Source organism: Cynara cardunculus (genome assembly GCF_001531365.2).
Source record: "Cynara cardunculus var. scolymus isolate 2C chromosome LG 13, CcrdV1, whole genome shotgun sequence".
NCBI lineage: Eukaryota > Viridiplantae > Streptophyta > Magnoliopsida > Asterales > Asteraceae > Cynara > Cynara cardunculus.
The window spans coordinates 34,883,440-34,897,656 of NC_037540.1; the positions used below are offsets into that span (position 1 = coordinate 34,883,440).

The 14,217-nt window shown below is 33.0% G+C and overlaps 1 protein-coding gene and 1 pseudogene across 2 annotated transcripts; both read left to right on the plus strand.

Moving 5' to 3' along the window:
* Positions 1-1,788: 1,788 nt before the first annotated feature.
* Positions 1,789-9,263, plus strand: LOC112524998 (annotated as a pseudogene).
* Positions 9,264-9,474: 211 nt separating this feature from the next.
* On the plus strand, positions 9,475-13,541 carry LOC112525791 (bifunctional riboflavin kinase/FMN phosphatase-like). Of its 2 annotated transcripts, none has more exons than XM_025136060.1 (10): positions 9,475-9,562; positions 9,899-10,085; positions 10,161-10,291; positions 11,406-11,475; positions 11,595-11,660; positions 11,747-11,901; positions 11,995-12,072; positions 12,262-12,398; positions 12,857-12,955; positions 13,148-13,541. In XM_025136060.1, exons 1-10 carry the CDS (start codon positions 9,499-9,501, stop codon positions 13,247-13,249), a joined length of 1,089 nt encoding a protein of 362 aa, XP_024991828.1. In that variant the 5' UTR covers positions 9,475-9,498; the 3' UTR covers positions 13,250-13,541. The 2 variants fall into 2 exon arrangements, with proteins under 2 accessions (XP_024991828.1, XP_024991829.1); XM_025136061.1 differs by having other exon boundaries at positions 12,860-12,955; positions 13,148-13,363.
* Positions 13,542-14,217: the final 676 nt, after the last annotated feature.

Below are 14,217 nucleotides of genomic sequence, written 5' to 3' on the forward strand. Positions count from 1 at the left end.
ATGAACATAAATTGGTTTTACGGGTCTCACGAAAACCTCGGGGGGGGATGTGTGTGCGTGTGTATATATATATACAAAAATAGGTAATTTATATTGTGTTTTATTTATAATGATTTGGACAAGTAAAATTAAAAACAAGTTTAATAGGGGAAAAAAAAGGCTAGTAAAAGGTTTAAGATTTAGTTAAATAATTTGTAGAAAAGAAATAAAAAATTGATTAGTCTCAACTTGTTTTGATCTCAAACGTTTTACGAAGATAACAAAATGAACAAGTTAAACGGGTTTGAATAATGTATCAAAAACAATTCATTTTTTAAATACAGATAAAACATATGTTTTGTCTAATTGGATTGATCTATTAATACTTTTGTCATTTATTTTCTAATTTTATAAAATTTAAATATCAAATAAATTTAAAAATAAATGTTATTAACTACTAATGATGAAACTTTATGAAGAAATATACATATATATATATATATGGTTGGGTTCAAGTGAGATTAAAAGTTTTTTGTAAGACTCGTATGATCAATTTATGTTCATTGATCAACTTTATAAGTTAATGAACTAAAGTTGTACGGTAACAATTTTGTGATTATTGAGAAGTCTAGTGGCAATTTTGTGATTATGAATGTTCAAATTGTAGATTTAATCCAAGGGTTGAAAAGTGGTCTTACGGGTCTCATGAAAAACTTTGGGTCTCATAACCCCTGCATTATCTACAGGCTGAACATTCATAATCACAAAATTGTCACGAGACTTCTCAATAATCACAAAATTGTCACCGTGCAACTTTAGACTATTAGATCATTAGCTTATAAAGTTGATCAATGAACATAAATTGGTCTTACGGGTCTCACGAAAATCTCTTGGTCTCACGTGAACCTAACCCTATATATATGTATATTTCTTCATAAAGTTGCCTCAGATTGAGTTTTTTTTTCTAGTTTCTTCGAGTTGGATTGGATGATATTTTGAGCAACCTTATAAGATGTGTTTGTTGATAAACATTTGTTTAAATCTTTTGATTTATGGATATAAGTTCTTTAATCAATATTTATGTTAGATTTTTTTGTATTTTCAATTATTATTTGTTAATTTTTTCATTTAAATTGATTATTTAGTAAAAAAAAAACATTAAACAACTGACTAGGGATAAGTCGGTCATTTAACCAATATTATTTTGATATATTCAATCATGTCTTACCAAATATTAAATAATTACCAAAATTACCCTTAAGTTGAAATTGTCTACACTATTCTTTGGTTTATTATCTCACTTGTTAATTTTACTTTTATTAAATACAATTTAGAATATTACACAAAATATAATATATATATATATATATATAATTTCAAAAAATAAATAAAAAAATTTCAATAAGTTAAGGTAACTATTATCCAATGAAAGTTATGATGAAAAAAGTAAGAAAAAATCTCCAACATTAGATTAATTTTAATTAAAAATCAACATCAATGAGATATTCCGAGATGCAGCAAATCAATTTCCGTATCAAACACAATTCATGGAAATGAGGTGAGATTAAAAGTGATCAGAGGCCTAGATCTCTTCTTACATTTCTCATCTTAACTCTAATTTTTACATGATCATTCTTCTACACACATAATTATATTGAATTTGTTTAAAACTAAAAGAATATAAGAAGCTCAAAATTTCCCATGCAAAAATCCAAATTTCAAACCGGAATTTCTGTCGATATTTGGACACGAATCTTATATATGAATGAATATATGTTATAGGCATCTCCGCCTGCTCATCAACCAACCATGTCTCCTTCCCAAACTCAAATTCTTCAAACCCTTTTGGAATCCGCTAAGCCCTTCCTCCGTGAAGAATTCCACAAAATCGATGAAAGACTTCCTTCCCTAATCGCCCTTTTATGCTCCGCCGGCGCCGGCGAGTGTTTCCACCGTCTTGGCAGCTTTCTTGACCACCTCCGCCATGTTTACCGTATTATCAAGCTATGGAAGGCGCCGGATTCCGTCGCCCTTTGCGCCCTTTTCCATTCCGTTTACTCCAACTCCTACAGTAACATCGTTCTCTTCGACCCAGAAACTGGCCGTGACGCCGTTCGCAGCCTCATCGGAGACGCCGCCGAGAGACTGGCCCACATGTTCTGCGTCGTTCACCGCCAGTCTCTCGTCCACAAAAGCATCATGTGTCAGTTTACTGAGTCAGAGCTGCAGGAATACCTCGAAGCTTCGGAGGTTTCATTGAAGAATGCTAAAGAGAAGAATGTTTTCAACGGCGTAGAAAAGTGGAGGACCAAACTTCAGTCACTAGTTCCGGCCACCGGAGTGACCGGAATACATTACAAAACCGGCGAAAACCTCCCAGTTTCCCGAAGAATGATCGGAGTTTTTCTCCTCGTGACTTTAGCCGATATCAGCGAACAGTATTTCGGTTTCCAAGACGTTTTATACGATAACTCAAACGGTCGTCTTGAGTTATTGGGAGATGACTACGACACTTTGTATCCCGGAAACGGCAAACCAGGTTTATGGATGAATGCAGCATCAAGAATGGCTGCAGTTTACTCATTGCTGGTGCGAGAAGAGGAGATCTTCATGCTACAAAACAGGTACCAATGATATGGAATAGGGTTTAAAACGTCGGGGTTCTAATTATAAATACTTTAAGTGTTAACCAATAATAATAGAGTTGATAAAATGAAAACCACCTTTATTTGTACAAATCGTACAAACGACCTTCATACGTCGATTTTATTGTTTAATCTTATAAAAATTTTCATGAAATTGTTTAATCTTGTGAAATTGTTTCATATAATACTTTTTTTGATGAATTTGTTTCATATATGGTTATGAAATTGTTTCATATAATATTGAATTAAATTTTAATGAAACTGTTTAATGTATTTCTTTAAAATTAAAATAATAAAGATGATAATATCCATGATTAACACCCTCCACAATAAAAATGGTTAATTAACCTCTCATAATTACAAAAAAATGAACAAAATGAAAAATTATGATTGGTTGAATGTGGTTTTCACGGTTTGTACAAAATTGGGTGTTTTTATTTGAACGCTCCTCTACGCAATAATATATTTAAAAATATATATAGATAGAGAATAGATCAAATGAAAACTGCTCTCATTTGTGTAAATCATACAAATCAATCATATTCATCCATTTTCTTGATCAATGATCAAGATTAGATTAGTTTATATTAGAAAATAAAAAATAATAATAAATAAAAGTTTAATTTTTAATTGAAAAAGTGACAAAAATGTAAAACATCAAATATCATTAACCGGGGTAACAAGATCATGTATATTATAATATTAATGAAACAAAATCATTGTTTTAAAAACTATATATATCATCTTATACTTCTAAAAATTCTAACAAAAAATATTAGAATAATCTTGAAAATTAAACAAGTTCATCCATGAACGTGTTCATTAAAAATCATGTTTTAATGAATGAAATGGTTTCACCATTTTCTCAATACACAAATCAACGTATTTCTAGAGGAGACATCTGTCATTTTCATGTTTTTCAGAAGATGGATCCGTTTAAATCTTACTATGAGATGGTTTCACTGTTTGTCAATTACACACCATGTTCTTAACATTAACATATCAACCATTAATTTACAATGACCATTACATGAACCTGTTTCACAATTATAACCATTAAAAGTATTGCATCCACCATACCATACAAATTCATAACTATTAAGTGAACAAGATCACCCGGAAAAAAAATGAAACGATTTCATCATCAATTGTTGCTAAGGAAACAAGATTATCCAAGAACATATTTCGTATCCTAGTAAATTATGCAACAATTTCATTGATAATTTTTTTTTCTCTGAACACGTTTCATTAAATTATTGCATCCACCATACCATACAAATTCATAACCATTAAGTGAACAAGATCACCAAAAAAAAAACAATTGGATAAAACAATTTCATCAACAATTGTTGACAAGGAAACAAGATTTTCCAAATAAATTACATTATGCAAGAAGTTCATCCATAAAAGTTTCATTAAACAACTTCATCCATAAACGTGTTCATAAAACAATCTGAATACGTTTTATTAAATTGTTTTCCTTTTTTCTAATTAAATTACTGCCCTTTTTCTAACGCAACATATTTTCGTATCCACGTAAATTATGCAACAATTTCATCGATAAAGCTTTTGATATATGAACACGTTTCATTAAATTAATGCATCTATCATACTATAGAAATTCATAACCATTAAGTGAACAAGATAACCAAATAAAAAATGAAACAATTTCATCAAACAATTTCTGATTTTAAATTTCAATTTCTTTAATTCGTATAATCCTGAAACTAAATTAAACATTTTTAAATTTTTAAAAATTAAATTAAGAAAACCAATTAAATCCTACCATATTTAACGTAACCAATTATTATGTTTCTAAAATTAACAAATTATAATACCTTCCATTATTAATCAAAAAACAATTAAATGACAATTAAGCCCTTATTGATTAAAATTAATTAAAAAAACAAAATTTTTCTATTGGTCGAAATTGGTTTGCATGGTTTTTAAGAATTGAGCGGGTTTCAACGTAACTCGTCTCTCTCTCTCTCTCTATATATATATAGAGAGAGAGGCGATATATTAGTTTGTTAACATAATATATAGTATCAACCTTCATATATTGTTCAATCATCATTACTCATCTAATCGATTTAGAGGTTTTGGTACATGTGTAACAGAGCCTCCAGAGACAGTGGGATCGATAGAGACGAAGATATTGAGCTCGTGATCCCACCAGTTTTCAACAACTGCACCGGAGTTCTTGATGCAAGTGATCAAATAACAGCAAGAGACTTGTATTGGGAGGTGGTTTGCGATGACGGAAATGATAAAGCCAGAAAGCAAAAGGCGGAAGAGATGTTGGTTAAGTGTATCGAGAAGAACCCGTATGTGGGTGAACCACATGTATTATTGAGTCAGTTTTATCTGAGTCGAGGGCGGTTCGAAGAGGGCGAGATCGAAGCCGAGATGGGTTTGAAGCTTTTATTGGAATGGGGGTGTTCATGGGATAAAAGGAACTCATGGGAAGGATGGGTGGCTTGGAGTAGGGTTTTGTTAAACCAGTCGAAGGTGAAGAGTTGGCCACATACTTCATGGGGAGTCATCAATTTAGGGTTTGTTAACTAGAAAATACCTAATTTAATTAAGCTTGTGTCTTGGAGAGATAAAAATCTGTTGTTCCAAAAGTTCTGTCGTTTTTATATATATTCCAACAATCCCGTTTGTACATGAATTAAATAAATTTATATTAAATAAAATATAATATAATGTATTTTAAGTAATTGATGGAATGGAAAAGAGTTGTGGAATTTGAAGAAAGCCGATTTTTATTGGGTAAAATGCATGTAAATGTAGTGTAGTAGTTTGTAAGAACGATCATTATGGAGAGTTCTTATAAGAATCTTATCTCCTCTAGGTGTTTGTACAAGAACCTTGGGTTTTATCATGAAGTTTGTGAGAAATGACATTTTTTTATGTCTTTTCATTTTATTTTTTTGATTTTATAATTATTAATACATATTAATTTATGATGAATGAATCAATGCGATTTATAAAAAGGAGGTTCTTATAAGAATTATTGCTCTCAGATTTTTATGATATTTCTTAATTTGATTTGTTGAAGATGAATTAATAATAGAAAAAATAAAAAAAAATGTTATAAAAACCTTTATTAAAATGCTCTAATGAAACTTTGCAATAAATCATTTAATTATTGAGGGATAAATAAACCAAAGATTCTATTTTCTTATTTTCCAATTTTTTAAAATTTTAAATTTTACCGAAAAAACATCTTCATACTAATTGTCTGGCAAACTCATGTTGAACTTTGAGATATCATTTGGATGATTGACTTTAAGGATTATAGTCGTTGGTGGTCTTGTTGCTAAAAATCCTGACGAAAATAACCCAACAAAAATAATCGATTACACTTTTTACTCTAAGTTTTACAACTTTTAACTTTTAATCATGGATTACTCGATTAGCATCGTTTGGTACCTACAGGGACTATAATACAAAAAAAAAAAAATTCTGATTTGACCCAACCTTGATGTGACCTGACTTGCCTAATTTGACCCATTACTTTGACCACCCTTAAGCATCAACCGGTGCGTTTTGTGTAAGGGACCCACTTGGTTCGAATATATTTTTTCCAGCTTTTTGCTCTTCTCAATACAATGTTAATCAAATTTTTTTTTTTGTCATGTTCAACTTCACTCTATAAACAATTCAAATTTTCTATTATTAACACAAAACTATAACACTTTAATTTTCATTACCTTAATTCAATCTCAATTATCAATATTTAATCGTCTACATTATGGTAAGTTTACTTATATTAATTTTAATATAATCTCATTTTTACAACAATTTTTTATATATTATTTTTGTAACCTCTTTATCTTTTATCTATCAGGGGGATTATTAAGAAGCATTTGTTAATATAAAATCAAGTATTGAAATTTCAAATACAATTTTGAGGGCATTGCGGAGGTCGGGAAACAGACTAGAAATATTTAGAAATACTTGTTTCGGTCATTGGCTCAATATTCGGTCAACATATCAAGATCCGATACTCGTGCATTTGATGTTACAAATGCAGGTGCCACCACTAGAGCAAGACCGTAGAAGCATTGTATTTTAATGTCGGATGACGTCTTTTACGTTTCAGGCGAGAAGAATTTTGTCTTGTTATTGTCGAACAAGCCTTTGTTACCAGAGATATTAGAGTCGTCCTTTAGAACTCGTTTTAGACCTTGATGAAAATCGTCTGGTACGCAGGAGTGATCTTACCCGGGTTTTTGAACAACAAAAATTCAAAACAATAACAGACATTGATGCGCCTATCTCTTTGCTTCTAGTTTCCATTGGATTTATCGGTCAACAAACAAACCATATAGTTTCTGATGACTATTTACGGTTAGTCGAAAATTTGGATGCATAGAACAGGTATTTTTTTTAATATGATATATTTTTGTCTGTTCTATAGTTTTATTACGTTCATTGTAGTACTGATCTATAATACTCTTATGACACAGTTATCCATGGGGTAATAATTTATGAGAATCCCTATACTCTTAACTTAATGATGCGTTACCAAAACGTGAAAAAAAAACTCACGTTTTTGTCTGAACGCAAATGCAGATACTCATTATCTGGATTCGTGTTTGCATCCAAGGTAACTTTTAATTAATTGTTTACTAACCATAAAATAACAATATTGTATTTGAATTTAAATTGTTTAGTAACTATAATATAACAAAAATGTAGACATGGATATTGGAAGCATTTCTACATGCTTCGTTTTCTTATGGTTTACGGACCGATAGAGTCATCCCTAGGTCATGTGTCTGGCAACACACGAAACAATTATTGTGGCATGATAGTCTTAGATACATACATGTCGATGATATCGAGGATGTGAGTTTGACCAACTTATCTCGAATAATTTACTTTATTAACTGTAACTAAATACTTTAATGAATATTTTACTTAGGAGGGTTTGCTACACGTACTACATTAACATCTACTGATGTAGAGCTACAGTATCCGTGGTGGAGGTCAAATTCTCGTTATTTTCAGAGGATTGTAAAGAAATAGGCCGGTGCATCGAGTTCGTCAGCGTCGCAATCATTTGATGATTTGACGGAATATATTAAACAACTGAATCGTAATATTCAACAAACTATTGAACTTGTTCACAACGGAGCCGTCGATCCAATGGTTGCTCAAATGCACATAAAAACCTACTAGAGCAAATTCAGCGCTCAAATGATGCCATGAAGGTATATATTTTTAATTTTTACTTATATGTTATTCAACATGGTTTAAATAATCAATAGTTTCAGGTGTCTGGACAGTCTCAACATTTTCAACAACCGGAACAGTCTCAACAATTTCAACAGTCTGAAAACAATCAAGGCTTTCAACATGAAAATAATTTCTATCAACCGAATATAACCTCTATGATGATTGTTATCAACCGAATTTTAATTTCAAACAAAATGATGACACTGCATCGTCTATGATACCGGAGTAGACCCCACATTTGCATGAGAAACGCATCAGACACCTGAATCCGATGGTGAGATCTCCATATATGTCGTTACCGGATTCAACACCTACATACAAGGCACTGAAACGGAGGACCAAATTTAACATCTTGGAATTATATACGAATAATAAGCTACAATGACTCAGAATACCTCCTTTCGAATGTGAACCATGGAGTATGCACTATTGGAGGACCTTGTTGGAGTAAAGTTGGTTTGATACAATTGTAAGCAATATTTATTTTTTATATTTACGATAATGTTTATTTTTTTTTGTAAGGGTGTCCGGGCCAAAGCCCGACTAATCCCCGGCAAATTTGGAGGCTAAACATGGCCCCACTTAAATGTCGCCAACACTCCCCTCCCAGGGCTCGAACTCGGGTTCATGACTATGTCATGCCCAAGTCTTTATCACTAGGCTGGAAGGTCTTTGACCGATAATGTTTATTTACTAGTTATTATTTTATTTTTCTGAGTCAAGTGTTCTTTTAACAACATATTGATACGTGAGCACATTTGCAAATGACGGGTTACGACGTACGATATTATGGTCTCAGGCATTACAGTTTATGTCACGACCTGGACTACAATATCTTAATTTGATGATGGCACAAAAATACTATCCGCCTTGGTGGTTAGTTGACGAGGTAATAAATAATTAATATATAAAGCATTCCAAACAAATATTGATTTATAATGATTCATTAATATTTTTTTTTTGTAGGTAATCATCCAAATTCATGTACACGTATGTCATTGGGTTACGACGGTTCTAGAACTAGAGAAGCGGGTGATCCGCATATATGATAGCATGATTGGGCTCAACTTTTTGGCTGGTTGTCTACAAAGAATTGAATTTTTGGCCTATAATTTCCGAAAATACTTAAAAAAATCAATTTTTGACGTAAAAGAGGAAAAAATGTGCCTTAAGACTGGAACTTTAGCCACGTTTATATTTCCAACGTCCTTCTACAAGCACCAAAATCAGGAGTTTGTTGCCCTTTTGCTTGTTGGTTTTATGGCAGAAATCATGGCTAGTGGTGATATAAATTATATTTATAGTTACCCTGCTTACGACTCTAAGGTACTTAATAGAACATCTAGGATGTATCTTGGTAATAAGTTCTACAAAAACCATATTCGGTAATATATGAGAAAGTTTAATTGTGAAATATATTAAAAGTAGAGGACTAATTTCAACTAAACAGAAAGTTGGGGTTTAAATTGAAAATGTACAGAAATCGAAGGATGCATATGCAATTTACCTTTTATCCAAACGGAAAAAGCGCCAAGCATCCATTCTCGTCCATTTGCACGATGCCTTCCATTATTAAAATGCCTTCTTCGTCTCCCTTCAATCCTGTTAACGTTTTCTCCGCCATATGGACGACGACCGTCGCATCTCCGCCGTGATTTTCGATTTGGATGGTACCCTTTTGGACACAGGTATTCTACTTCTTGTACTTGACATTTTTGGGTACTTCACCTTCGTTCTATGACAACTATTTAAGCATATAACAATGGCAGCAGCTACACACGAATCTGAATGCTTATCTCTACGGTGATTTCGATTTGGTCTCCACCCTTTCGGAATTGGGCGCAAAGGCTCTAATTCCTATACTGGGCATTAATTGATTTCGTTTGTTTAGGCACAAAATATGAGTATTTAAGCAGAAAATACAACTAGCATCTTAAAGATCTTTTGGGTATTTCTGATTTGGTTCATATCTGTAACTGTTGTCTCATAGTTTGTTTGAATTTTTGCCATTTTCTGGCATCAAGAGCATGTTACCAAGGATGTACTGAAGGAAGTTCTTGTTAGATATGGGAAAGTGGTGGATTTGGATAAGGAAAAGAAGAGGCATGGGATGGCACATCGTGAGTCAACGATTGCAATTGTTAAAGACTATGATCTTCCAATTACACCTCAACAATATTCGCAAATCATCACACCCATGTATCATGAAAAGTGAGCTCTTAAGTTTTCTATACTATACTGTAAAGCATTAAGGTTTTTGTTCTTAAAAACTCCTTAATTTTCTAGATGGCTGCAAGCTAAAGCACTTCCTGGTGTCAATCGCCTCATTAAGCATCTCCGTAAGCACGGGGTTCCATATGCACTTGCTTCAAACTCCAGAAGGAAGAGTATAGAAATCAAAGTCTCTTCCCAAGAAGGTTATATTATGTTTCCTTCTTTTCTATGGTTGATGGTCTTAAGTCTTACCAAACCATATCCCCATATTATTGTTAATGTAATCTTAACAGGTTTACTGACTTGCATGTATGCATGCACATACATCCACACACATTCACACCAGAAAGAAAATGCATTCATTGTTGTACTAATCAAGTTGAGCTTTTTATTTTTTGAATAGTCTTTTGATGCATTTATGTTCATCAAATCTTTTTCCTCACCTATTTCTATCTAGAAAACTTTCTGTTTCCTTGTACAGACTATGTAAACTAAGTTATATATTTGCTCTATCATTGAATGTTGATTTGTTTTGTACATTCAGCATAGTAGCTAAAGTTTATTGGGGCCAACCACAAGGGTGGTGCCTGATTGGTTTGAGCTTGGCTCCAAAGGTCAAAAGTACCAGGAGGTCCAAGGTTCAAATCCTAGGAGGAATAAAAATCCCCTTGTGGCCACGGAGGTTCAAATGCGGTGACTCCGGGTTATCTGCAAAGCAGGTGGTTGCCATGGGATTAGTCGGCTCACATAGCGGGTTGGATATCCAGGTTAATAAAAAAAAAGTAGTTCGAAAAGTGGCATTAAAATCTTAAAAAGTTCGTGAATGGGAATAACAAAACACACAAACTACTATTGTGAAGAACACAAGTAAATGTCTAGTAGTTCGTGAATCGGAATAACAAAACACACAAACTACTTCTGCTTCTATTTTATTAGGTCACGACTCACATATATGTTCTTAATCTGATATGCGACTTGAGACTTGAGAGGAGCTTCTATTTTATTTAGGTCATTATTATGTTCTATTTTAATCTACAAAAAGCCCAACTAAAAACCTCTAAAAAATGAAAAAGGAGCCAAAACATGAAACATACAGGATGTGCTGATGCACGCATCGTGTGATGCATAGGTGATGCGACCGCATCAGAGAGCATCATGGAATCGCTTCGTATCATCCCCTCTGATGCGTTACCTCTGGCGCATCAGAGCACATCAGGCATCAGAGCGCATTATGCTCGCATTTTTAAACCAAGCTGTAGATTTATATGTACTTATGTTTTTTCTTTTACCAAGTTCGGTTTCATTTTGTTACAACAGGTTGGAAAGAGTATTTTTCAGTAATTGTTGGAAGTGAGGAAGTTAAATCAGGGAAGCCCTCTCCAGACATGTAAGCTAAGAGCCAAAACTTGGACATTGCACACATACTATAGAATACTTGTTTCAGTTTAAGAGGCAATTCGTGTGATTTACTTTCGTGACAATGATGAAATCACTTGAAAAAATCAGATTTCTAGAAACCGCAAATAAAATGGGTGTGGATGCATCTTGCTGTCTTGTGATAGAAGATTCCATGTAAGTGATTATGATACCTCGATCTTTCTCTATTTCTTGAACAACTTAACCTTCACTACCGGTTAAATATGTAATCATATTAACAGGGTAGGGATTAGAGCTGGAAAGGCTGCAAATATGCAAGTGGTGGCGGTGCCATCTATTCAAAGTGAATCAGATGAATATTTGATTGCTGATCATGTGATTCATTCATTCCTAGATTTTCAGCCAGAGCTTTGGGCACTCCCACCATTTGAGGACTGTATGTTTCCTTACTAGGATGTCATCCACTGTCTCTGCTCAATTCAACTGCCTTACATCAGACATAAGTTCAAATAACTTTCTATGGTTGCAGGGGTGATGAAAGCATTGCCAATTGAACCATTTCATTTCAAGGGATCATACGAAAATGGATTTCTGCAAGAAAGTTCAGGTTTGCAGCTTACTCCGCTTTGTTACATTCGCAATTTTCATCACATGGGTTGCTCTAGAAGCACATTTATATACCAAACAAAACCACATCACTATTATACACCAAGATCTTAGAAATGTCACTTAAATCTGGAATATACGTGTACATACTTTAGAGCAATGTTTATTCATGTCTTATCTGATTATTCAGATAATGGAGCTTCTGATCTTGTTGGTCAAGCCTGGGGTGTCTATTTTGGTTGGGTTGAAGTCGACTCACAGGAGAGACTTAAGATTGTGGTTGACATCAGATGGGACCATTGCTGTGGCGCATACAGGAGAAACATTGTGAGAATCTAAGCATTTGCAAGAGTTTCAATTTCTAATAAATATGATTCTATAAGCAAGGTTAGGGAACTTGCATACATCTAGAAGTTTTGGCCACTAAATTATGAAAGTTGTTTATCTAACCATATGACACTTTTTGCTATAACCACCAATGCTTCCTGCGAAAAGAGAGTGATTTTATCTAGCTTACCTCTATCATAAGGATGCTATGCTAATTGTCATTAAGGGTTAATATATCAAGAACCATCTGTTTTTTGCCAGAAAATAAGACTAGTGGCAAAATAATATTCAACGCGATCAATAACTTGTAATGACAATGGATTAATAAGTAACTTCAACTTGAACATTATAATTGTTGGGTTTGTGGTTTTAGAGTTGTATTTGGTATCTGCAATGAAATATGAATGAAAATAAACATGGTTGGAAGTGGAAGTAACAGTTGTAGTTTCTCATATCAGCAGGCTTGTTTCATCAATGGAAGTGAAAGTGATGGACAAATCTGTGATGAGCTAATGGAAGTAACACTTGTTGGTTACATCAGGGGATTTTGTAGCAAGGTAACTAAGTTTTGATTTTCTTGAGTGATTATAATGGATAAAGGTGTTAGAGCTCCACATCAGCTAGACTTGAACCACTTCTCTTCTATACATGTTGGAACATCCATTCTCTCTTTTTTGGAGAGTAAATCTGTGGGTTCCACATATTCTCCACCCCGTTTTTGTTTAATTTCTTGATTTAATGATTTACAGCAAAATCTATCAACCGATGCTCAAATAGTTGACCAAGACAAGTCGATTGCAGAAGCTTGTTTGGATCTACCAGCATATCGCCATCACGACATCCTTCCTTAGCTTCAAAGAACTTGGTGACCAAAGTTAAAGTTTGTGTTAATTGTTACAAATTCACATATTGACTCCAAAAATATATTATAGATGGTCTTTACAAACCATTAATTGTTTTCTTCATCATCTAAATGGATCAACATAATCTCTTTCTTTTCAACATTTAAGACGGGTTGTTTTTGGCTTAACGGGTTGTTTTTCCAAGTTGAGGGCAGCAATGTGTTTTCCGTGTCTGAAATCCATTGCGTAAAACGTCTCTACCTCCCCATTGATTTCAAATAAAAACATGTTTTGTCTCCAAATTCTCTGTTCCCTTCCAGTCTCATCAATCATGTGAATACACGTTATTAATTTATTTAATTATTTTTTATTCTCTTTTCAACAAAATGATGAAAAACTTCGTATGTTGTTTTTTATTAAGCCATATATAAATTAAGTTATTTATAAGAATTTAATGTACACTCCAAAACCGCCACAACCTTGTAAGGATTTGGTTATACTTTTGAATAGGTTGGATTGAGTTGAGATTTTTCTAAACCGTAATAATCGGATTGAGTTGTAAAAATGTCCCGAACAATCCAACCGGTGTAACCCCTAACTATTTTAATTAAAAGTATATTTAATGTAATTTGTTATGTCAAACAGAGACAAAGGAACAAAACTTGTCCACTAGTTCACAACTTAAAAAGTTGTTCACAACTTTAAAAGTTGAACCTTCCTTTTTATATATATATATATATATATATATATATATATATATGTGAAGAATCATGTGAAAAGTGAAGTCATGATGAGAACTATAAAAATATATTTCAACCATCGGTCATTTTTAATCTCATGACCACCTACAAATTATGTTTTAAAAGAGAGTTGATCTGGTGCATCTTATTAATGTTGACATTCAATTAAAACTGATACAATGATGAAAATGTATTCTTATGTTTTTCCTTAAGTCATGTTTAAAGAAAAATCACAAA